This window comes from Embiotoca jacksoni, unplaced genomic scaffold (genome assembly GCF_022577435.1).
Source record: "Embiotoca jacksoni isolate LCO1_2020_lvr unplaced genomic scaffold, fEmbJac1.0.p SCAF_26, whole genome shotgun sequence".
NCBI lineage: Eukaryota > Metazoa > Chordata > Actinopteri > Embiotocidae > Embiotoca > Embiotoca jacksoni.
In genome coordinates, this window is record NW_027185377.1 from 2,328,480 (window position 1) to 2,354,807 (window position 26,328).

The window sequence follows — 26,328 nt, forward strand, 5'->3', positions numbered from 1 at the left end:
AAATTTCTTGAGAGGATTTGTTGCACTTGAACTGATCAGTTTCAGCTGCTTTTAGTAAGTGAATTACAGCTTAAAACCAAAGTGACAATTAGTTGGTGCTCAGTAGAAGATTTAGCTGATAGTGATTTTGACACTAATGTAAAAATAGAGAACATTTGTGTGCTCGTTCCTCCCAAATGTGCAAAGATTTGCTTTATTTATTATTAAGATCATTACAAATTAAATACTTTAGAGTTTTTGCACTATTATATAACTAATTTAACCTCATTTATGCCTCATGTAAATAGAAAAATGTGATGTATGCTGTATTAATTATCAGGATGTCTTTTACTAAGTAACTAAGAGAGTGTTTCGTACTGCAGGACATTAGATGATCGTTAGTGTCGAGATGTAGTCTGAAATCCCGAGTATTACGTGGTAACAATTAAAGTCTTTTATTTTATTTATTTTTACTCGAGCTGGTCATTGTTTGTTGAGCTCGGCCAACACAAAAGGTGTCGTTCATGTAACGGCTGCTGGGAGAGCCTCGTGGAGAAATCCTTCGCGGGGCTGTAACCGTATCCGGGCTGAGGTCAGCGGGGCGGCTCGGCTCAGTGTAAAGCTCACAGTTCAGAGCCAGGATTATCCAGATCATTGGATCAGAATACAGTCACCGAGCACCGCAGCCTCCCGCCGTGTACCAGGGATGTCCCTCCTTAATGCCACCGGCACCAGTGTTCTGTTCACCGTCGGTCCTCCCGGACTTCACCTGACCGCACCTTCACCTGCAAGACACCAGATAGGACGCAGAGGGCGAGCAGCTGAGACGCTGAGACGCTGCCGCGCGACGGTTGTCGCCCACACGGGCTCAGGTCAAGAGTGCAGGCAGACGTTCACGGGAGGAGAACCAAACTCCTCATGCGTTTTAGATTTTCAGTCCCCGTGAGGAGCACCGTGTCAGCCGGTCCACCGCCACGGTCCAGACTAAAATACCTCCACAACCATTAGAGGCATTAAACTTTCATATCTGACGGAGGACGGATCCTAATAACTTTTCACCTGGTGTCATCATCATGTCTGAATTTTAGATTTCGTCCAGTCTACCTGCTGCATTCCTTTCAGCTTCACTTCTGTGTTCAATGCCCCCCCTCCCCCCTGTTTAAATACAGTCTTATGGTCACATATATTGTGACCGTTAGCGTAAGATGGTCTTCATTTTTGTGAACTAAACACTAAAACAACACACAAGGATGTCGGACACGCGTATAGAATCACACACCAGCTTTAGTCATCTTATTTCAGAATCTGCTCCTTCCCTGATTGAAGGGATGTTTCATCACCTCAGTGTGGTCACGTGTTAAAAATGCTTTTAGCATAGAGAGTCTGCTGTCAGGTGGGATGACGTATCGGTGGTTCTACTAAAGCCATCATAAAAGAACCAATCAGCTGAGATATTTTTAGTGTATCGTTCACCTCGCTGACACACTTTTTTTTTTCTTTTTTTTTTATCAACATTTATAAAAAGAAATTAAAAAAGTGTTACTCTGTTTGTGGATATTGTTCCTGCAGTGCTTGGTGTTGGGATTAATCCCCCTCCCTGCTGCCGCTGTCGTTGTGTTACCAACTATTTGTATCCGTCCTGCCACAATAACTCTTGAATGCCGGTGTGTGAGAGCGTGCTGACAGCCAGAGCACTCACCTGATGAGAGAAATGGAAACGGAAACATGATTCCGCACGCGCACTTACAGCATGTACTTTGTTCTGTTTGATTGAATTTCAATGTGAGGCTGTGCTTTGCATCCCATTAAAAACAGAGCCGTGGAAATGAGTAAATGAGTGCCGGAACAATGGAAACGGTATCATTCGTTGTTTGGTTTGTTTTGCTGTTTGCAGTTGCTTACGAGATCAGACGAGCTCATTTGTCTCCGTTTTTGTGCTCGTTCAGGATGGGTCTACCTGCGGACAGCCCAGACAGGAAGGATGATGCACGGGAATACGAGCAGCAGGGAGAGGGAGGGGAAGACGGAGGGGGAGAGGCGGGAGAGGGGGGAGAGGGAGGAGAGGGGGGAGAGGGAGGAGAGGGAGGAGAGGGGGGAGAGGGAGGAGAGGGGGGCGAGACCCCGACGGAAGCCTGCAGCCGCACGCCGCTGCCCATCCACAACAAGAAGAGGAGGAAAAACAAGAAGAGGTACTTTGCTGCTGGAGCTCCTCCATTTGTACTTCCACAGTTATTCTCCCATCGCAGGTGTATTAACCGCTGAGCACCCCGACAGTTATGGTTCTCTTAACTCGTCCTGGAGGCTCTTAGATTTTCCGTTTTCTCACTTCTCCCCATGGCTCGGCAGAGAAAGATGAGGCATATAAAAGACATTTGTAGGACCGTGCAGCAAAGCAGATGTCTGTCCCTCTTTCTGTCTCTTCTCTTTCAGATGACTGTGGATCAACCTCACCAGCTGCAAATATGAAAGTGGTAGGTTAACCTGAATTATTCTAGCGAGAAAAAGACTGAGCAAACATTTGTATAAAATCATCTGGACAACCCCGCACACATGACTGTTGTAATTATTTTGGCCCTATTGCGGTGATAGACAAAACATGGCTTCCAGCTTTTTGGCAACAGTTTGTGTTACAACATGGTAAAGTCCCTGTAGAAATGTCACCTCTGGGGTCAATTTAAACACCCACTATGCAACCTGAAATCACAAAAAGGCCTGTAATATTACCCGCCACTGGAGGGCGGCGTGCCAGTGTCACACTGGAAAACAAAAATGCGTGAAAAAAAGACGTGGTTTAGTTTAAGGGGGAAAAAAACAACAGAGACAAAACCCACACATCACGTGAAGTGACCTTGTGTCATTTTTCTCACGCAAAGGTGGCACCAGGCACCACAAAGACACGCTGCCCTCTAGTGGCGGGTGTATTACACGCTGAGTGAGGCCGAACGTTAATAATCCGTTTGTGCCTGAATGGGAGCAAATGTCTTCTGCCGGATTCAGCGTCCAGGGGAAAGTCTGAAACGTGTAAAAGAGGTTTAACGTTTGATTTGTGTCAGTGCGGCGAGCTGCTCGTAGATACGGCCTCAGAGAGGCGGCGGAGGGCGACGACTGGACTCTGTTTTGGACCGACTTCTCCGTGTCTCTGGACCGCGTCAAGGACATGAAGCGCTACCAGGTACGAGACACAAACACCATCGCTGCCCTCCTCAGAAAAGATAGGCCGGAACTAAAGTTCAGTTTTACAAATTAAATGTCTAATTGTATTTGTGCCACAGGAAACATTTCAAGCTGTGATTTTCTCCTCAACATGCTAAATATGATTTTTTTTTAAAATACATATTTTTATAGAGATTATGAGATTTCTTTCAACTCAGGCTTTTAATTTGTAATCTAACGAGGTAATTCACTTATTATTACAGCTATTGTTATAACCAACATACCTCAATCTTTTCTTTTAAGATGAGTGAGACGGAGAGATCAGTATTGTGATACCTCACCTTCATGGTTACAGTCCCTGTAAACACACTTGTCTTTTCAGAAAATAAACCATTTCCCCGGGATGAGTGAGATCTGCCGCAAAGATCTGCTGGCGAGGAACATGAACCGCATGCTCAAGCTGTTCCCCAAAGACTACAACATCTTCCCCCAGACGTGGTGCCTCCCCGCAGAGTCAGTTTAAACTCTCCACTCTGATTACTATTATTTTTTTTCTTTAGCTTTTTTTTTTTTCCCCCAGTGAGTCTCGTGTCTCATGTGATCATGCTTTGCAGCTACAGTGACTTCCAAGCTTACACCAGGGCCAAAAAAAGCAAGACATACATCTGTAAGCCAGACACCGGTTGCCAAGGCAAAGGTATCTTCATCACCAAATCCATTAAAGACATTCCACCCGGAGAGCACATGATCTGCCAGGTTTACATCTCCAGGGTGAGGACGTGTTAAACAGCACATACAGCAGCTGCACAGAAACACACAGTTTGAGGTCTAAACATGTTTTTTTGTTTTTTGTTTTTTTTAATCACATCCGCAGCCGTTGATAATCGACGGATACAAGTTCGACCTGCGTATCTACGTGCTGGTGACGTCATGTGACCCATTCAGCATATTCATGTTCAAGGAGGGACTGGCTCGCTTCTGCACCAGGAAGTACAACGAACCGACACACGGCAACATGGTAGGAACTTCTGTGTTCTTCATAATGTCCACGATGAGAATGAACAATATATTGATTCTGATCAAAAAAAAAAAAAAAAAAAATTTAAAAAGTCTAACACTGGCCGACTTGCTGTTTCTATGAACATGAAGAACATGACAGTTAAACAAACCTGACCTTGTCTCTCTAACGTTAGGAGGATGTGTGCATGCATCTCACCAACTACTCCATCAACAAGAACAGCGTCAACTTTGTCCGCGATGAGGGCACCGGCAGCAAACGGTAAACCCACACTGCTGATGTGATAATGCTCTTAAAAAAAAAAAAAAGATGCGTATTTATTATCGTTCTTTTGTCCTCCAGAAAGCTGTCCACCCTGAACAAACTCCTGGAGTCCATCGGCTGTCACACGGAGAAGATGTGGAGCGACATCGAGGACATGATCATAAAGACTCTGATCTCCGCTCACCCCATCCTCAAGCACAACTACCACACGTGCTTCCCCAACCACACCACGGGCAGCGCCTGCTTCGAGATCCTGGGCTTCGACGTGCTGCTGGACCACCGGCTCAGACCCTGGGTGCTGGAGGTGAGACACCACCACACCTCAGTCACATATCAACCACAGATATGCACATCGTTCACAGATGACAGAAATGTACTAAATCAGGTTTATGTTTCAGTTCATCATGAGGCTTAAGGAGCTCAAATGTTCATGAAGGGATCTTTGATTTTTTATTTTTTTTTTTTTGCCTCGGCATCTAAATCAGTCAATATGTTTGTGTGTGTTCGTGCCCAGGTGAATCACTCCCCGAGTTTTACCACCGACTCGCAGTTGGACCGCGAGGTGAAGGACGCGATGCTGTACGACACGCTGGTTCTCATCAACCTCGGCGCCTGCGACCGTCGGAAGATCACCAAAGACGAGAGACGCAGGGTGAAGGACAGGCTGCAGCAGAAATGCTCCAGAGAGGCCAGGTAGGCTGAAGATTAATCTTGTGTAGGTTTTTTTTTGTTTTCAAGGTCACACACACACACACACACACACACACACACACACACACACACACACACACACACACACACACACACACACACACATACACACACACACACTCGGCCCCGTGTTACTGTGTGTGTTTTCTCCCCTCCAGGTCGGAGGAGCTGCGTCAGTGCCAGGCCGCCACGGTGGAGCAGATGGGGAGGTACGAGGCCAAACACCTGGGAGGCTTCAGGAGGATCTATCCCAGAGAGGGAGGGGAGAAATACGACAAGTACTTCAAACACAGCAGCTCGCTCTTCCAGGAGACCGCCGCGTCCAAGGCCAGGGAGGAGTGTGCCAGGTACCCACGGCGCGCTGCCGACACACCCGGCGCAGCTCGGTGGAGAGCGGGAGCTGTTAGTGATGCACAGAGAGTAAAAACCTCCTTCTAAAGCAGAGTAGAGGAGGAAAATAAAAAGAGCAGGAGAAAGGGGATTTTTAATTAGCTTAATTTTGTACATAAATGCAGATTTAGATTATAATAAACATCTTTATTTACGTGGCACCTTTTTAAAATAAAGGTACACAGACCTTCACAAAGTAAAACAATTATCAGCCATTTAAAAAAAAAATCCTTCAAAATACCCTGAGAATGAAACATTAATAATGATACGCAAACAGCGTAACGTGTTTGTATTTACAGGCAGCAGCTGCAGGAGCTGCGTCTGAAGCAGGAGCAGAAGGAGCGGGACCTGCGGGCAGGCCGGAGGAGGGACCTGCAAGGGGAGACGGCGGGGGAGAGGTTCAAACCACGAGTATCCACACAACCGTCAGTGTCCAGCTGTGACCCGCAACCGGTGAGGCAGTCCTGAAAGATGCAGTGGCCACATGGAGCCACAAGAGGGAGACACACGGCTTCACCCCGTGACAAATGGCTCATCTTCTCACTGACCTCTTATCCATGTCCACGCAGCCAGTGCAAATTAGCTGGAATAATATTCCTCCAGATGATTTTTATTTAATGCCTCTCATTTTGAATTAAAGTATCTTTTATTGTCCAGACAGGACATACAAATGCTGTAATCGAGGTTATTCGGTGACAGTAACTGCTGGTGTTGTAAATGCACGTCGGCAGATATACGGTGAGGCAATAAAAACAAATTGAATCAAATGTCTACCCGTGTCTCCGCAGCTCCCTCTGTCCAGCGTGTCGGGGGACCCGGAGGCTGCAGAGGTCCGACAGGAGGAGCAAGGGGAGGAGGGGGAGTGGGAGTGGGAGGAGTGGGAGGCAGGCATGGAGGAGCAGGAGAGGGTCAGTGCTCTGCTCCAGAGGAAGAAGCTTCTGCAGGACCTGGGGGTGGTGGAGCAGATCCAGCAGCTGCTGCAGGGCCGGGCGGAGGGAGGGGAAGTCGTGCAGGACGCCTGCGTCCAGCAGCACAGTAGGCAGGCTCATCACGGGCAGCAGCTGACCAAGGTAAGACCCCACTACAGGTATCACAGCCTGCTCGTAAAACAAACCGCTCTCAGTGTTTCCAACTCGATGTCTGTTGTTGATTAAATGAGAATAATTCAGCCTCCAGTCACTGTGCTGCTCTGTTTTTATATTTCAGTTGGATTTATTGACACAGTTTTCTCAAAGGACGCAGCAGCAGCGGCAGCAACAGCAGCAGCAGCGGCAGCAGCTGCGGCAGCAGCAGCAGCAGCAGCGGCAGCAGCAGCATCTCTGCTCTCAGATCTCTCATCAGGTACCTGCAGAGAAACAGGACAATGCATCTCCACTCAAAATGATCCAGTACATTCTGCCCTGATCTGCTTTAATTAAGGAAATGAGTCATTTAGGAAGCTCCGCCCCTTTAAAAATAATTAAAAAATAATCAGTTACTTCTGCAATTTTCATAGAAAATGAAAGAAAAAAAAAGAACATTTTCTATGATTGTTTTGCAGTTTCACACTTTTAGAACTGCAAATAAAAAATTTTATTAATCTGTCAATTTATTACATGTTAAGAAATTTAGAAAAACTGTCATTTCAGATTCCATACATGTCTAAAAGACATTTAAATTATTATTATTTTTTTTTTTTTGCACGAGCAGCCTTAACCCTTTTGAAAAATTACTGAAATCAATTATTGTTTATCAAAATAGTTGATTTAATTTTTTTGTTCAATCAGCATTTCAATTAATTGATTCGTTTTTGCATTTCTGCTCGGAACACCTCATAGTTTTTCAAGTTCTGCACTGGATTATGAGTCAGTGAAATATTCTCCCAGGATCAAATCTCTGCCTGTTGCAGCTCCATCAGCTGAACGCTGCAGATTTGATGGCTTTAATATCTGAAAGTGAAGAAATTAAAATGCAAGTTTAAAGCTGGCTCAGAGATTCAGCAGCTGCTCGAATGTATAAACAATAAAAAATAATTGTCAGAAACGAATGAAAATGTTTCAACACTTGATTTTTCTTTCTTTCTTTCTTTTTTTCTTTTTTTTTATAAGCTCATTGTCATTTCGGAACACTCAGGCCGTTCAGAGATAATTTGCAGTGCTGAATAATCATTATGACTCAGAATTAAAAGGAGCTCATTTCATTACTGCAGCAGCTTCACTCCCACATGACACAGCAGCGACTGCTGAGGCCCGCCGTCGACCGGAGGAGCCACAACGAGACCTCCTGCCTGCAGCTTGAGCCCGAGAGCCGCAGCAGGCCTGCAGAGACACGGAGGACCGTCAGCACCCAGCAGAGGCCCTGGCCAGGTAGACTCACCTCAGGAGGGGGACTCAGGAAAGTTAGTCTTCGGAGGGGATTGTTTTTAAACCTTAAATAATATCATATTACAAGCTCCTCACAGCTTTCGTTCAGTATTCAGCCTCTAAATGGCTTATTTGTTTAATGTTTTTATTTCTGTTTATTCTAAAAAAATAAATATAGCAGCAGGGAAATGTGTAAATGCATTTTGAATCACAAAAATTACACTACACGGTAAAAAGGAGGGAAATAACTCTTAAAACGTATTATTTCACTTTAAAAATATAAAAAGTAGTTATTTATTGTGCTCATCCTCACCTACAACAAAAACGTACTTATTTATAGTTAAATAATTAGTCTGTACTCTCAATTTAGACCAAATCATTTTGTTATTATTGTTCTCTGTATAGTTTTAGAATAGTCTCCAGAGAGTACCAGTTTATAAAAATGTAATTAAAACCAACAGAAAACCCTCTGGACCGTCGTTCCATGTTTGTTTATGAATTTAAAGAGAGATGTCTCAGGTTTCATATGGTCTCTTCCTGTTTTGCAGCCAGCAGCTCTCTGGCTGTCAGGCCGGACAGCAGGACCAGGTCCCACACGGACGCCCGGCCCCGTCCCGGCGGCGTCTCCGTCACAAACCACGTCCCCAAAGGAGGCCTGCGCTGCTCCCACCCGCCCTGCGCCCCCGCGGCCCTGCAGAGCCTGCTGGTCATCTCCACCCGCGCCCCGCTGGTCAGGAGGCCTAGCTTCTCTCACATCCTCCGCGACTCCTCCCGCAGAGCCTCCGAGCACGGGACCGGGACGTGAGGCGCAGGACCGCCGACACCCGGAGAGTCCACATATTAAACGGTTCCTCGCACGCGCACGTGCACACACACACACACACACACGCACACACACACACACGCACACACACACACACACACACACACACACACACACACACAGAGCAGCAGCAGCACTCGAGGAGAAATGGAGGTATAAACTGTGAAATACGGAACCACACTGTGCCCATGATGAACGTCACGTTTTTTTGTACCTGCAGTCACACGCTGAGCTCCAGCACTGCACAAACAACATGATGGCTTTTTAACTTTTTTTTTTTTTTTTCTTTTTCTACTGACTGTGTGCTCAGACTGAATCATTTCCTCTGAGGATGAATGATCTCAAACAAACCTCACCTCTGGTGCCAAAATAAAAACAGACAGGCCTGAAATAACACGTGTGAATCACATCTGCACATTTCCTCTGAAAAAAAAAAAGAACAAGAATCTAATGAACTCAGATTTTTTTTTTATATTAACAGAAACGGACTCAATGAACCGAATTTAATTTAATTAACATTCAATTCAGTTATAAACCCATTAAACAGAGGGGGATTAAAAATATAAGCCTGCTGCTTCTCATCTCAAGGAAACTTGTTTTATGCAGTCAAGTATTGAAAACAACTTTATTTGCACTGATGATCAATAAAATCTCTTTTTTTAGGTGATTTAGTTTCATTACATTGATTGAATTCTCAGATTCTTCACAATTTTTAATCATATTCCTTTATTTCTCTTTTCTAATTATTTCTTTTTTAAGGGTATTAAAACAAATATGATTTTTTTTTCTCTCATATTATTGCATGTTCTGCTTAGTTATGAAATAATGTTGGAGAAATGTGTGTGGTTTCATGTTAACGTTAAGAGGCCGTAAAGTTTTACAGCGTCTCTGCATCCGGTTTCTTTGTTTTGGTGGAAAACTGGAAAAAAAACAAAAAACTACAAAACAACTCCCACTACTTTAAAATATTTGGCCAGTAGTTTAAAATCTGAATAAATTCATTATTAATATTGATTTATTTTATTTTTTTGGTATCGTGCCATAGAAAGAGAAGAGAATTAAATTACAGTATAAACGAAAAAGCTCATAAAACCAAATTTGATGAAGAGATTTGTGCGCAAACCTGCAGGCTTCTCTGAACCTCACAGGCCCACAGAGAAATATTACTTATTTATAACTTATATTAGTCTTTTATTACGTTTAATTTAGGAATGATTATTAAAACATGGGCCTAAATGGAGGAGAAGCCTGTTGTCTCTTCTGTCTGACATTTTTTAGACTTTTATTTTATGATTCCTAATTTTTATTTGTTGTTTTTCAAAGTAGCATTTAAATTTTTTTTTTTTAAAAAACACCAGTTTGTTGGAGTTTGAGTTTCTTGGAGGGAAAACAAAAATCAAAGCGGAGGAAGAATGTTCAGGAATTTATGGTTTTATTGCGTCTATAAATGTCGGAAGACATCCGTGCGCCAACTGAAAAGACGGTTTTTAAACAAACCTGAGCGGAAACAAAAACATGGAAGCAATAATAAAAAGGAGAATCGAGGGGGTTCATTTATCCGGAGAACCTGAACAGAAAAATACGATTTTTCAAGGTTTTTTTTTTTTACCTTAAAATCTCCCTCAGGACTCCATCTTTGGCCAAATTCATCCGCAGTGACTGAAGGAATTCCTCCCCAAATTTGAGACATAATAATAGTCTTTAAAGCAAAAAATTGTATGCCTGAAATCTTATTATTTTACCAAAATGAGAGCCTTAATAGTCCGCGTTTGAGGTTTAGAGATCACACGATTTATTTTTGCTGAAAGTGGAACATATTTCCCATCAGCTTCAGGAATTTGAAGCCAAAAAAACAAAACTGATTCCCAAAACCCTTAATTAACTGATAACCACATGCAGCTGTGATTAGAGAACAATAAGAATCTGTACGAACCTTTTTACAAACCTGCAGGCTGCAACAGAACCGAGCTCACCAACCGTCTTTGAACATTTCCCACATCCTCGCACTTTCCTTTTCATCCGCCGTCAAACTCCAAACATCTCAGGCTTTGGAGAAAATAAAGATGGCGATGAGAAAGCGCGTCTAAAGCACAAAAACGGCTGCTGTTTATGAAAATTTACAACTTTGCCGTGGAAGTTTACGACTCGCGCGGCTCGGGGATTGGTCGCTGACGGTCATGTGGACAGCAGGAATGGGAACTTATTTCCCATGAGGTTATATTGCAGCTGCTGTTTTCCACCGCTCGTTCACTTAACAGTTAGTAACACAAGCCTTTTTTTTTTTTCTGGGACTCTTTGTATATGCAACACGCGTGTGGAGCGTTGATGTGCGAGGCTGGCCTGCTTCTTTCTATACGTGCGTGTAATCTTTCCAAAAGTGGGGCGATGGGGAGCCAAGTCCGTGCGCGCGACGCCGTCTCTCGCCGTTGTGCGCCATGATAATGTGGCTTGTACTTGTGTGGCTGAAAATGAGGGATCTCCACACTCCTGGATGGAGGGATTACTTTCATGAAATCACTTAAACAAAGTGGGGGATTTGGTGGTGGTGGTGGTGGTGGTGGTGGTGGTGGGAACGGCGTTGACAGGAAACGAGAGGGGCTCGTGCGGAGTTGGCACCCACACTGGAAATGATGGATTATCAACAAAGGTAAGGGCACCATGTTTCTAATATAGCAGATCAACTCAGCCCTGCTGGTGCAGCGGCACTGTTGTGGCTGAGCTGTCACTGCAGGCCTGCTGTTTATATTTCTGGAAATAGGAAGATCTGTCTCTAAGAAATATCCAAAAGGTGCTGCGTCTTATTATTTTTTTTCTAGTCTTGCGCTGTTTGTGCTATTCACAACCAGTTGCTGCGCCCTCTGTTTAACCCCTGAGATGCTGCAGCGCCTTAAAAAGCGCCCACAGACCAAAACATTTCACCTAAAAATGAGTGTAAATACGCGCATGGTCCGAGTTATAGAGGCCTGGAGAGGACTGAGGATGTTATATAATCCGGCGACTGCAGGCCAGACAGGCTTGACTTTGATAATGATGATGATGGTAATGATGATGGTCATAGAGGGGCCTACGCTACTGCTTAACGAAGGTTTTTCTTAAAAAATCTGCTAAATCTCTACTACCTTTACTCTGCCTATAGGTTACATTCTTTTTAGTTATTTTTTATTATTTATTGTTGGACTTTTATTCTGAAAAACGTGCCAGATTTCGTTTATGCGCAGTGCTGTCGCCTCATTCCGCCTTTTCGCCTTTTCTTTCTTCCACATTTCTAACATTTCCTTACAAATATATCCTCTTGTAAATCCCATGTTTGATTTTAAAGAACTATGGAGTCAATATTCTCCACATTTCGCCTTTTTATTTGTTTATTTTCTGCTTGTGGCGCCTCTGCGGCGTTTTTTCTGTGTCTTGTTTGATCCGACGGTTTTATAGCGTCATAATGTGACATAAAAACATGAGACCGTGTTTGTGTCAGTGCAGAGCGATATTCACTGTTTCCAAATGTGCAGCAGCTGTCATCAGGCTGCAGGAGTTGCGGCCTGGTTGAGAGGCGCCCTTCAAGATTAAAATTCATATTTTTGTTTTAAATTAAAACCTAGAGACTTAAATGGAAATGTTTTAGAAACAAATGATCCAAAATAAAAGTCTTTGCTAGATGAACAAAGTGGATTTAATGCAAAACACCAAAAGTGAAAATAGGATTATTCTAAACGAATATGGTGCAAATATTCAACAATGTTTTTTGCGTAATTCTTTCAAAAACACTTACAAATTTGATATGCATGTTATCTTAACAATATAATACACTTATTTCATTATTTTTATTACATTTTCTATTTAAAATTTCAACTTTGCTGAAGGTAAACGCCAATTTAATTCACTGAATTTGCCTAGTTAATAAAAAAAAACTAATGACTATGATTTATTTATAACAAATATAGATTTTAACATTTAATTAAAAGGGATATACATTTTCCCTGTACATTTTGCATGTAATGTATTATTAACTAGTCTATATAAATGCTTTAACTTCTACATCAGACACCAAATTTTTGGATTATTAATTATAAAAGTCAATTGATTGATCTCGTGAATGTGATATTAGCTCCTAACGTTAATTGATCTGCTTAATTATTCCTAAATAACGATTTTATTGGGACAATAACTCATGACGCACGTGGCAGGATGGCAAATACCTGACACTTATCCCCACCTCTACCTTCATACTTACTGTTACTTACCAACTGTGAAGTCATTGTCCACTTGATCACGGTGCGTTCAGGTGATGATGATGATGATGGTGATGGTGATGATGATGTTCTGCGTGCAAGCGCGTGCCCTCCCTGAGTGCTGCTCTCTGCGCGTCTTCGTGGACTTCAGTCAGAGGTGGTGATCAATCAGGAGTCACGATGAGCTCACACCTTTGAAGAGGGAAACATTTGCGTTATTGACGCATCAGCACGTGCACAGTCGGAGGCTTTCTGGCAGTTGTTTTGAGAAAAGAGGATTTGATTGGTGTTTGTCAGCTATAGATTGTTTGTTGAGATGGAAGTGGAGGTTGTAGAGGACGAGGAAGACGCAGAGATGGCTGTTTGAGTTTGTGCCTAACTGGAAAATGTTTGGCATTGCTTTGTTTTTGCTTTTTGAACTGTGTGTGTGTGTGTGTGTGTGTGTGTGTGTGTGTGTGTGTGTGTGTGTGTGTGTGTGTGTGTGAGAGAGAGAGAGAGAGAGAAGGAGAGTTTGTGCGAGCTTGTTTTGCATTTGCATAAAACAAAATCATGTGTTTCTTCATATACAGCTTGTATGTGTAGAATGCGGCTTTAAAAAAAAGTATCTAGATGTTTCTCCGAGTCGTAGCATCTCTGTGAGTGTGTGCGTGACCGTGCGTAAAGACCGACAAGCTCGAGCGCTTCATTTCGATTCACCGGGGACTCCTGCGCGCAACAAGAGCCCCCCATGGGTGCAATAGTGCAAGCACAGACGGCCGTGATTGGCCAGCGGTTGATCAGATGGTACACTTCCCCTCTGTATTCAGTGGCACCTCACAACCCCCCCTTTCAGCAAAAACCAAATCTCCGATAAAGTAATGGCAAAACCACTTGGACTATAAAAGACAACAAATCATATTCCTCCGGAGTATATACACCCCGTTGTCCACCCAATGAGTTCCTATTTTGTTAACTCAACTTTTCCCGTGTCTCTACCGGGAGGACAGGACTCTCTCCTGGGTCAGATACCGCTCTATTCCTCGGGATACACCGATCCGTTAAGACACTACTCCAACGCGGCCACATATGGAGCAGCCAACATGCAGGAGAAGGTTTACCCGGCGTCCTACTACCAGCAGACGGGCGCAGCGGCCGCGGCCATCTACGGCCGGGCCGGCGGCGCAGCGCCCTGCGACTACAACCCGGTCGGTACTTTCTACAAGGACGCGGAGGGCTCGTGCGCTTTCTCGAGCCGCGAGGACCAGCCGCTGTTCGTCACTCAGGAGCACCAGCAGCGCAAAGCGGAGTGCCCGGAGCAAACTGTCAGCATGAGCAGCAGCATCGACGACAAGTCGTCCACTCTGATCTACCCGTGGATGCAGAGGATGAACGCCTGCTCCGCCGGTGAGTACCACAGTTGCATGTTTCACTGTGTTGTTGTGACGCTGCCCGGAGGTGCAGGAGAGCATGAAGTGAGCCTCACAGGCAGAGACAAGGCGACCTGTCAGTCAACTGTGGAATATTTCATCAGCTCAGCGTTTATAAACAGAAATCCACGTCAAATAATGAGATGATTCCATTAATTTGTGATCGTAGAGATTACGCACGGGGATCTTCGTGCGCCTTCAGGGCTTTTGGCTACTACATCATCATCACATACATACACGACCGCACGCGCACACACAGCAGCCCACGCACGGGCTGGGCCTACATGAGCCGAGCTTCAACTTAAAGTTCTGATTCCGTGTCACATGGCCTTTTTTTCAGATTTTTACGGAAACACTATGAGCAGCGATTTAAAAATGGAAACACAAAAATCGGTCTCACTGTAAATTGAAAACAAAACACGCAGAGGTTGCGCAGACTCCTTCTGACTACACACTCCTATTCTGTGTTGGAACAGTATGTGGATGCCACATTTTGTACATTTAAAGGCTACATCCTACTTTAATGACATTGTTTTAATTCTTTATAAGGTGCGTCATTGGCACGCGTAATTAAGGGATGTTATTGGGAAATGTAGTGATAGAATATGTTATTAAAAATTAATATAAGATAGTGGGAGCCACCCTGAGATGTATGCGTAACCATAGCAAGGCTGGAAAAGGAATTTTATGGGATAAAATGTTTAACGTATGTGTAGATATAACAGCAAAGTTAATTATTTTCTACTTTTTACGCACAAAGCTAAAATTTGTATGTTAAAAAACAACGAATCATCACTTTATTGTATTTTTCCAGATACACCACTTCAGATTTTGAGTGCACTTTCAGGTAGATTTTTCTTTTACACTTTAAAAAAAATTCACTCCAGACAAACATTTAATCATTAACCGATGGGATTCCCCCTTTTTTTTTTGATTGCAGGCCCGTTTGGCAGCAGTGGCCGCAGGGGCCGACAGACCTACACCCGCTACCAGACTCTGGAGCTGGAGAAGGAGTTCCACTTTAACCGCTACCTGACCAGGAGGCGGCGGATAGAGATCTCCCACGCCCTGTGTCTGACGGAGAGACAGATCAAAATCTGGTTTCAGAACCGCAGGATGAAGTGGAAAAAGGAGAACAAACTCCTGAATCCTTCAAAGACGCCCGAGGAGGAGGAGGAGGAGCAGCAGCAGCAGCAGCAGCAGGCGGAGAAGAAGAGCTAAAAGGACACTGAAACAAAGGCATGTGTGTGTGTGTGTGTGTGTGTGTGTGTGTGTGTGTGTGTGTGTGTGTGTGTGTGTGTGTGTGTGTGTGTGTGTGTGTGTGTTTATGTGCACACTCAAACCCCCAAAATAAAACGATGTATTATTTCTTTGTAGATATAAAGTGCTGCAAATCCCATGTTAGAGACGTGTAGAGTGACTTTCTTTCAGCATCTGCACGGTAACTATGTCCGCATTAGGTTTAAAATCAGGTCCTCCTCTGTTTGTCCTTGTGCTCGTGTGTGTTTTTTTTAGGGGACTATGCAAAAATCCGCCAAAATGTACATAATTTTTGTGTGTTTTAGTTTTCGACGATGTTGTTACCTCATGATCGTAGGTCTACTGAGTTTTATTTTGGACCCTCGTGGCATTTAAAAGTGTTTTTTGTTGTTGTTGTTGTTTTTGTCCTTTTCCTGTTCCATCCTGTGGTGTAGTTGCTCTGTGATAGTCTATAGGCTTGTTGTTTACAGCTGTGCCATCAACCACTTAAATTTGTACAGATAAGGAAATGTTCCATGTTATTTATTGTTGTTCACCCGTGTTCAATGCACATCTGGATATTGTGTGCAATATTTTGTTTAGGAAATTGTACATAGAAAATAAAGGCTTTTTGATGTATATTGGAAAATCTGGTGGTGTCATTTCTGCACAAAAGAAAATTATAATTATTTCTAGTCTCAATTTAATATTATTAATAATATCACAGGCGTCTATGTTGCTTCTAAACTCACAAAAAGCCCATAAATTCACATAAACTCCGTGTAAACGTTGAAATAATTTCCGGTTTGACACTCTGCAGGATAAACTGACAACAGTGGGGCTGATAAGTCTCCGTTATGTGTTACCTGAGCCTTTTGTGGCCTACATTATCAGCGTGTTACATAAATGATGGATGACTCCGGGGGCCTGACAGGCTCGTCCCGCCGGAGCAGTACCACCTCTGTCCGCAAGATGGCGCCCTCTGCCTGCGCGGCTCTCGGGGCGCAGCGGGGAGGCACCATTGACTGGAGCCTAACGACCATTATTTCGTCATCATTTGTAACCATGGAGCATGAATTACCTCTTGAAGTCATCAGTGAGGATTTACGACTGGTCAACAAAGGCACGTGATTCCCGAACGCTCTCCCATATTTGGCCGCATACCTGGCAAAGTACAGTAGGGCTTCATTGCTTATAATTCATGATTGCATCCATAAATCGTGCAAGCACACAGGATTATAGCGACAAAGATCTACAAATCGAGGCTTTAAAAATCCAAGCAAATGAGCTCTTACTTTGTAAACTCGTTCTCAGGGCGCTATCCAAATGGCTCCGACTATCAGTTACTAAATTATGGGACTAACGGCGCTGTGAACGGCTCCTTCAGAGACCCTGGCACCATGCACTCCGGGTCTTTCGGCTACAACTACAATGGCATGGACCTAACCGTGAACCGCACCAACACCGGCAGCCACTTCGGGGCCGTGAGAGAGGATGCCCGGGGATTCGGGCCGGACGCCCGCTACAGACAGACGCCCAACTGCTCGCTCTCCTCTCCAGATCCGGTGCCGCCGTCGTGCGCCACGGCCGGCCGGGAGCAGCTGGAACTAAAAAGCCCCTCTCCTCCCTCTGACCGGAGCGCGACCTCGGGCGGCAACAGCCTCAACAAAAGCAACAGCGCCCATTTCACGGAGATAGAGGACGCCACCGTCGCCTCCGAGACCGAGGACGGTGCGCACAGCAGCGGCGTCGCCAGCTCGGCACCTCGGGCGCAGCAGCAGCAGCAGCAGCAGCAGCAGCAGCAGCAGCAGCACCAGGAACCCAACGCCACCTCCTCCACTCCCTCATCAAACGATTGCCAAACGCCACAAATATTCCCGTGGATGCGGAAACTGCACATAAGCCATGGTATATTTACACGTCTAATAATATTTTGTTTTGAAGGATGTCACGCTGCCGGTGTGTCATAAATCTGTCAGGTGTTGCATGAGTGAGCAGGCTGGTGTGGATGACTGGACCGGGGCGGTGTTTGTGAAGTCGTGGTGGGGTTGTTTTGCTCTTTGGTTGGGGTTAAACTGCAATCTGGAGAGAGTTTGGTGGATTTAATGTGAGGCCAGAGTGTGCGAGGCTTTGGCTGTGCATGGGCGCGAGCTCGAGACGAGAAAAAAAGGGGGGCAAAAACAAGAACCGTGGCTGCGTCTGTGTTGTGATGTGTCCGTGTTGGTTTGCATGCTTCCCTCCCTGCATCATGTCATGCTGTGTTACACCTAATCCTACTGGTGCAAGCCGAAACCAAGAAAAAGAAAGTCAAAGTAGTTGTTGCGGTGCAGTTGCTAATTCTTTCTGGATTTTCTGTAAAATTGTAGATATGACTGGACCTGATGGAAAAAGGGCCCGAACCGCGTACACCCGCTACCAGACGCTAGAGCTGGAGAAAGAGTTTCACTTCAATAGGTACCTAACCAGACGGCGGAGGATAGAGATAGCCCACGCCCTGTGTCTTTCCGAAAGACAGATCAAAATCTGGTTTCAGAACCGCAGGATGAAGTGGAAGAAGGACAATAAACTGAAAAGCATGAGTCTTGTAACGGGAGGCAGCGCCTTCCACAACTGAATAACTTTTTTTGTTTTGTTTGTGTGTGTGTGTGCGTGCGTGTGTGTGTGTGTGTGCGTGTGTGTGTGTGTGTGTGGTGTGTGGGGGAGAGAGTAAAAAAATGATAATAAAATTTAAAAAAAAAAAAAAAAAGAAATCCATGAGTACTGTAAAGCTATTGAAAGCGCAGCACCTTCCAGCATGCTATATTGTGATAGAAGAAGAAGTATTCTGTGGTCTTAAGATGCCATTTTTTTAGTTTCCCTGTTGTTGTTCTATTGATACCTTAGATGTCCTTTAAAAACAAAAAAAAAACAAAGTTAAGATGTAAATATTACTTGGGGGTATTTGTCCATGCTCTTTGCTCTCTCTTCTCTTCTCTTCTCTCTCTCTCTTGAAGGTGTTTCAACTTGAGCTCTTTATTGTAACTTCTTGACGGTCTAACAGGAGTAAATTCAATGTACAGTTAAAAAACAAAAACAAAGAAAGATTAAAAAAAAAAAAAAAAAAAAAAAAACTAACTTAAAAAAACAAGTTTCCAAACCATATGCTGCTCTCCATTGAATGTAATGTATTCCGGGGCCATCCGAAGCGCTTTAGTGTAACTTTTACTGCTATTTTTGATGGTTAACTTGTGGCCAATTAAGATCCATAAACTTTCATAAACAAGCCAATGTGTAGCTCTAGGATATTTTGTGCATCTATTATTATTATTATTATTATTATTATTATTGTTTAGGACTAATTATGAGCAATGCAAATGTATTCAACCTGTCAATGTGATAAATTTTTAGTGCAAAGGGTTCTTCATGTGGATATAGGCAGTGATGTGAGCTTTTTTTTTTCTTTTTTTTTTTTTTTTTCGCCAATAAGCTTTTTGTATTTGTAAGTGAACTCATAGCGCTTGAAAATAAAAGTTTCTCTCAATTGCTTCGAGCGTGTCTCCACTGAATTATCAACGCTTGCTCTTACGCACCAAAGTTTGGAGCTTCGCCACAAACTTCTTCTAAATTAAGACTCGCTAATGATTAACCTGTGAAACTTCTCCAAATGTCACACAAAACAACACGATTTCAGCCCAGTTTTTTGTTTTTTTTTGGTTGAGTTTTTAAGAACTTACCTGTTCTGCTCTGACCTCCCTGCAGCGAGACGCGCGTTTAGCCCCCAAAAAACATGTTGCTGATAAAAAATAAAAAAAAAATAAATCCTTCTTAAAAAAACAACAACAAAAAACAAAAAACAGAAAGAATGCCTTTACAGGGATATAGGCAAGGCTGAAGTTGGTAAAAAAATCCCTCCTTACCAAAGATTGTATAGGCCTATATTACTTACAGACTGTGAAAAGTCACGTGAGGTCCATAAAGTTGGTTTTATGGTTTTGGGGAGTAGACAATGTACTATATAATTCACAACCTTGAATGAAAGTGACGGCTTAACTGCGTGGATGGGACTGGAAAGGCTGGACTGAGGAAGGAAGTGGTGTCCAGCCATGTTTGGTTACTTTAAGATGCTGAAAAGCTTGAAGTGCTTGTTTCCCTTAAAACACTCTGGCTGCTAAATTTTTATTCTTAAATTACACTTTGAATATCAGAGGTTTTTTTAAGTGCAGATTTTTAGTCTTAAAATAAGGCTGTTTACACTTCTACAATTTAGGATCAAAGTCATATTTTTCACAAATGTTTCCCCACTAATTATTTGTCACTTTTAATATTCTATACAACAAAATATTAAAACTTGTTATTGTTTTTTTTAAAAATTTTTTTAAAATGAATTCACAAATATTTGCTTCACATATCTTTTTTTTTTTCTTCTTTTTTTTTTTTTTTTTTTTTTTTTTTAAAGAACAGAGAGAAATCTAACTCGTTTTCCAAAACACCAAATTGTTTTTAGAGGAGAAATAAAAAATCTCTTTCAGGCTAATAAGAGGCTTTATGGAGCTGCCATGAAAACGAACTTGAGCGAGGCCCTGCAGTGATTTATCCAAATCTGTCAAGTCACCGAGCGGCCAAAGGTGAAGTCTCGGACATCTCCGAGCTGGACACACGCAGGCTTCACTGCTCCTGCATAAAGAAATCAGCCCCCCCCCCCCACCCACACACACACACACACACACACACACATTTTTTTTTTTAAGTGCATTGTCTGCAGGCCACTAATAAAACATAATGAAATTATCTACGAGGAATCTAAAGGTTTGCGAGAGACTTCGTGCAATATTTTCAAAGTCTTATTCTCGTTTTCAGGTAGAAAAGTTAAAAAGCAGTCGTGTGGGCTATATGGGTCCCAGACATTTTCCACATATTCATAACTATTAAGTGGCAATTTAACCAGCGTAATGAGTATTGCATATTGATAGGGGTAATCTGTACCCGGATCTCATGCATAATTCATTGCGGCGGGGATCATCGCCGGGTCAGGAGACGATAGACTGCAGCCGCAGATGCGTCAGGAGGAAGCGCGCTGCTGCCAGACTTTGCACTGTCACCGCTGAGGAGGAAAAAAAAAAAAAGTCAGGAGAGAACAGACTCGTGTGCTTTAATTTCTCTACTAATTTTAACGTTGAGTGTAAATCACTGGCAAAAAACAAGCCGCGTAAATGTTTGCAACAAAATTAAGATATGTGGTGCAGGAAATGCAGAAAGCTTAAAGCATCCACGACCTTTATTTTGAATTCAATATGGGTTCTATTTTTTTTTTTAAGAATAACATCTATTTCCTGCTGCAGCTTCAGTTAAAACCCAGTTAATCCAAATAATACACTGTTATATATCAGCTTTAATAGTTAATGTACACAAGAGAACTGTATTTATTTTCCATTTACAGCCATTTTAAATCATCCTACCTCTCACATTAAATCTAATGCAGTCCCATTAATTTTAATAATATTGATGAAATACATGTAACATATATGGAGAGGCTGGTTTATCGTGTCATGGATGCCCAACATCTGGCAGCCTGTGTGGGTTGAGTTCACCTCTGCTGCAGCTGGTTTGTATGTTGGAGGTGTTTGTAATGCAGCTGCTCCGCCAGCAGAGGGCGCCTCAGACCGGCCTGGCAGATGATGGATGAGGCTGTTATTTTTTTCTGCTCATCATTGGAGGCATGGAGGTTACAGAGCAGGACAAAAAAAAAAGAAAGGCGAGCTTGTTTATGAGTTCTCTCTTTAGGTTTGGGCAGGTTGAGTAGGAGGACCGTAATCAGACTGAGCTGCTGTTTCTTTTCACTTTATTATTCATCTTTAATCACCAATGGAGGACATTTATGTTTCTGCTTAAAAAAAAGTCCTCTTTCTAATGTCTACACTTCTCAGATTGTTTTGTTTCAATAACTTTTTGAGCCAAAAAAGAAGTTCAATTATTCAAAATTTCATAAAATTAGGAAAAAAAAGAGAAAAGTTACATATTATATAAATTATTGTCAAAGTGACCTCACACTTATTTTGTGACCCTCTGGATGGCCCTGACCCTTATGTTTGAAACCACTAGAGAGTTGTATATGATGTATTTAAAACTTTTAATACAGTTTGATACAAATAATTTATTCCTTATAGGCTACTATGGATTTCTAGGATTTTGAAAGGCAGAATTTATACTTGCAATCGAATATTTTTTCTTTTTGGTAGTCATATTTTTACATAGTAAATAAAAGATCTGATCTAAGTTTCTAAAGTAAAACTTTATTTATACAATTTAAACTTACTAAAGGACTTACTTTCAACTAATCAACTTATCAATGGTTAATAAATCATTCATTATTGCTTTATAAATACCTTGTAAACCATGAATAATTCTGGGTTTGCAGATTGTAGAAACTTCTTTTGACTCCTTATAAAATCGGAGAGATTATTTTTAGAAAAGTGCTGCAGACGTTCTGGACACAAAATCCGTTCATGAAAAACGTATTAACATTTATATCGGCAGACTTGCTGAAACTCTTTATTAATGACTAATTAACATTCATAGCTTCAGATTTAAATCTTCAAGACACCGAGTACCACTCTTGTCTTTACAAGCTGTTGAAATGCGGCCCGTTTTCACATTTATTGCGACCTCTAGTGGCCATAGTAGTTATGACGCGAGCAGAACAGGAAGTCAGTTGAAGAAGTATAAAGAGGGACAAAGTTCGTACAGGATTTTCGCCCGATTAACCGTTGAGTCATGCACCCAAAAAAATAAATAAAAATAGTCATCTTTTTCATATTTTATCTTATACACGATAGCTAGTTTACATATTGTAGGCCACGTAACATACAAAAAATAAATTACGTAACAAACATACTTAGCCTATTTTAACCACGATTTTTTTCCTCAACGTAACCAAACTGCCACCGTGTCACAACCTTAATTACGAGTTTTTTTTAATTTGTTGTTACCATGACAACAAAGGTGCCTGTCCATCCTGTAGAGGGCGCTGAAAACACTCCGACACATCCTAGTTGGAAATAGAAGTATTTAGACTTTTCTGTAGGAGAACTGTTTCGTCTTTATCATAATGTTATAATTTATAAGCGCAGACTTTGTCCTTAAAAACCTTTAATAATGATTTACTAACATTTTAACCGCCAACTCTAAATATTAAACCTTTTATTAAGGATTTATTTACATGCAAAAGTGCAAATTTTAAGCATTAAAAACTTTATTAATTGTCTTTCTAAATATCAGACTTGGTGATTAAAACAATTTATGACTTATTGACATTTATAACTGAAGACCTGGTGATTAAAACTCTTTATTAATTATTTATTTAAAATTCATAACTGAACACTTGATGTATTAAACACTTCACTAATGATTTATTATCATTTATAACTGAACACCTGGTGATTAAAACTTTTTATTAATAATTCATTAAGTCTCATAACTGAACACTTAATGTGTTAAACTCTTCATTAATGATTGTGTGACATTTGTAATATTAGATTTTACGACTTATAACAAAATGAGAGTTGAAAACACGTTCAATATTAAATAAAAAGGGACAAACTCCATTTTTCCCAACCTGGAAATACAACGTAAAGCCTTATAACTGATGTGTATGATTTGTTAATAACTAATAAGCCTCTAATATGAACACTTTATAAAGGGTGTCTGATTAGAAATTGTACTTTTAACCTAATTTACACAAATGTCCACAGTGTCAGAGTTCAGGAGACGCGCAGCCCGACGACCTGTCATCTATATATACCCTGTAGATCCGAGTTTGTGTAAATATAGCAGCAGCCACAAATTCGCTTCTTGGGGAGTATGTAGGTGATGACGCTTCACCTCCAGGAGGAGAAAAACAAACCACAATTTCTTTTGTATATCTGTGCAACACGAGCTCCATATGTCTGATGTTTTCTGGGCCTCTGTGGATCAGAAGCTCTTCTTGTGTGGAAGTTTTGGTGCGTTTCTCTCTTTTCTTTTTCTTCCCTTTTCAGCTGCACATTGTTGGAGAATATGACATCTGGGAAAAGTTGCAGGACGAGTTTTCAATGTGGGCATTGTTCGCCACGTCATTTATCACGTCTCCTTTTCACTGCCACTGTCTGCTGCTGCTGCTGCTGCTGCTGAGGCCGAGGAGGAGTGTTTTAGTTTGGAGGGGAAACGTGAGGAGGACCTCGACAAACAGCTCCGGCAGACTGGACTGCACCGGACTGATGAGACCACAGAGGAAAAAGTAAGTCTAACAAAGTTTTATTTTATCACTACAAGTTTGATTTGAGTGAATGTCAGCATTTATAATAAATACGTGGTTTATAATGCACTTTAATTCGGATAAAAGCAGATATGAGGACGTTTTAAGTGTTTATTAATTTGCATTGTTTCCTATCAAGACCTTTTATATTGTTTATCCTCCTCTGAGGAGATGTTGACAATTAATGAACACTTATATCTGCTGTTTATGTTTATTTACTGTTTATAAATATCAAATTAGGAAGCTTGTTCATGTTTTTTGCACTAAAAACTAAACTTATTTTCTTTGTTAATTTATTTGTATATTGGTGTATTTATTGGCTTGCTCGTGCTGTCTGAGGGAAATCAAGCTGCTGCCACTGTTGATCCAAACTGTCTCTGAATTAATTCAGAGCAATAAATCCACTCCTCTACGGACACGTGGGTCCTGCAGCTAATTGACAAGAGAGGCTGCAGCAGGGTGGTGGAGGAGGAGGAGGAGGAAGGAGGAAGGAGGAGGAGGAAGGAGGTGGATGCCTGTCCGTCACAGATCGGACAGACAGCCTGAGGAGTGATGGGACGTATAAAGTGCAGCTCGGGGATGACGTCACGTGTAAATGACATAAATGCAGTCGACCGGGATCAAACGTGGGTTCATATTTATGCTGCACGTCTTTATTCAGCTTTTTTTTTTTTTTTTTTACAGATTATTTCAGGTAATTTACTGACCGGAAGTTCCCAGTTTACCTGAGTGTCCTCCAGTCCTGTATTTAAGTATTTCCATTTTCCGCTACTTCACTTCATTACAGAGGCACTTTTCATTCCACTACATTTATTTAATCACTCTGCAGATTAATAATACAAGATATATACTGTGTATATATATTTATATTAGGTTATGTTAAAACTGTATTGATCCCTGGGTGGAAATTCACAAGCAGCAATGTGGTACAAAGTAATTAGAAAAAGTCCCATCATTAGCTGCAACATTAAAGTCGTTCATGCACTTGAACGCATCAATAACAACAATAGTGTTATTATGGGGCATTCTGCATGATGAGAACTTTTACTTTTGGTCCTTTTGATGCCACTTTTGTACTTAATTTTGAATGCAGGACAGAATAAAACTGGCATCCTTACTGATTGTGAAAGACAAAATATTAGAAACACAGCAGATCTATTAAAAGTCTTTGCTCAAAGGCCCACTTACTGGAAATTTCCAGAGCTTTTAGTCACATCTCGTGGGATTTCTCAGCAGTCAGCTCATCTGTCCTCCTGCTGAGAATTTATAGAGAACAACAACTGTTCCAACAAAAACTGATCTGCACAGTTGCATTGCTGTTGCATTGGACTGCATGCATGTGTGCCTAATAAACTGGCAGCTAAGTCTATAAGCAGTCATGTTTTTGAAGCTATTAAGACATTAAACTTAATTTCTGCTGCAGCTTTTTAATAAAACTCTTTTTTTTTTTTTTTTTTTAACCCAACACAGATGTGATATTTGGATTTTTATGCATCACAGATCAAAGACACTCATTTGCATTAATTGCTTAGCTTTAGTTAAATATTACCTTCACGTGCCAATCAAAGCGATCGAGCAAAACGTGAAGATGAGAGATCAAAGCACCGCCAATCGATGCACCGCAGCGGGTCTGGTCGTCATGTGTTCCTGCAAGGCCTCGTGACTGTACCAACTTCTGCACGAGTCTGTCTTGATCACTCATTTAAAATTATATAAAAAAAAAACCGCCTCTGTGAGTGTATGCGTGTGTGTGTGTGTGTGTGTGTGTGTGTGTGTGTGTGTGTGTGTGTGTGTGTGTGTGTGTGTGTGTGTGTGTGTGTGTGTGTGTGGAGACCCGCGGACTAAACACTGATGGTTCTCTGTGTGTCTGAGTGATTGATGGCTTCTCTGGCATCGCTCCTACACGGGATGTTTGAATTTATTGTTACAGAGCTGGACGTCTTCCCAGGACTGTTTAAACAGAGCCGAGACCTGCACCCCACCCCACCCCACCCTACCCCCTCCTCACACACACACACACACACACACACACACACACACACACACACACACACACACACACACACACATGCCTGTTCATATAAGTGTGTAAGTGTAATTTCAGTGCATGAAAAAGCGCCTTGAAATTAAAACCGTTTTAGAGACGTCTTATTCTTTAACAGCCCCCCCCCTCCCCCCACCCCCCGTCCATCCACTTAAAATGGAGTTCAGTGCCAAAAAATATTGCAGCTTTCCCCCTCGCCCTCCTGCTCAGCCACCTCCATGTTGTTGGGTTTTCATTCTGCTCTAATTGCCACTAAGACGTGCAGGAAGTCAATTTGTGCGCACAGAAAGGCGTCAAAAAAAAATAAAATCCCCCTTTCTTATCTTTTATCGCGTGGGCTATTACCATATATGAAACTGAGTTTGCATGATCAGCAGAAAAGGCTTTTCTTTTTCTCCACACACACACACACCCTCACACACACACACACACACACACACACACACACACACACACACATGCAA

General features: G+C 42.2%; 3 protein-coding genes across 3 annotated transcripts; all 3 read left to right on the forward strand.

Moving 5' to 3' along the window:
• Window positions 1–1,926: 1,926 nt before the first annotated feature.
• ttll6 (tubulin tyrosine ligase-like family, member 6) lies at window positions 1,927–9,341 on the forward strand. The gene is made up of 16 exons (XM_069159801.1): window positions 1,927–1,981; window positions 2,072–2,167; window positions 2,412–2,450; window positions 3,033–3,151; window positions 3,515–3,645; window positions 3,747–3,903; window positions 4,007–4,150; window positions 4,326–4,411; window positions 4,493–4,718; window positions 4,929–5,107; window positions 5,284–5,472; window positions 5,815–5,968; window positions 6,304–6,585; window positions 6,722–6,856; window positions 7,704–7,860; window positions 8,406–9,341. The coding sequence occupies exons 1-16, from the start codon at window positions 1,927–1,929 to the stop codon at window positions 8,660–8,662; spliced, it is 2,406 nt and encodes an 801-aa protein (XP_069015902.1). The 3' UTR covers window positions 8,663–9,341.
• A 4,497-nt stretch (window positions 9,342–13,838) lies between these two features.
• On the forward strand, window positions 13,839–15,533 carry hoxb6b (homeobox B6b). The gene is made up of 2 exons (XM_069159797.1): window positions 13,839–14,289; window positions 15,253–15,533. The coding sequence occupies exons 1-2, from the start codon at window positions 13,839–13,841 to the stop codon at window positions 15,531–15,533; spliced, it is 732 nt and encodes a 243-aa protein (XP_069015898.1).
• A 1,301-nt stretch (window positions 15,534–16,834) lies between these two features.
• hoxb5b (homeobox B5b) lies at window positions 16,835–18,165 on the forward strand. Its single transcript, XM_069159795.1, has 2 exons — window positions 16,835–17,459; window positions 17,918–18,165. Exons 1-2 carry the CDS (start codon window positions 16,835–16,837, stop codon window positions 18,163–18,165), a joined length of 873 nt encoding a protein of 290 aa, XP_069015896.1.
• The last annotated feature ends 8,163 nt before the right edge of the window (window positions 18,166–26,328 follow it).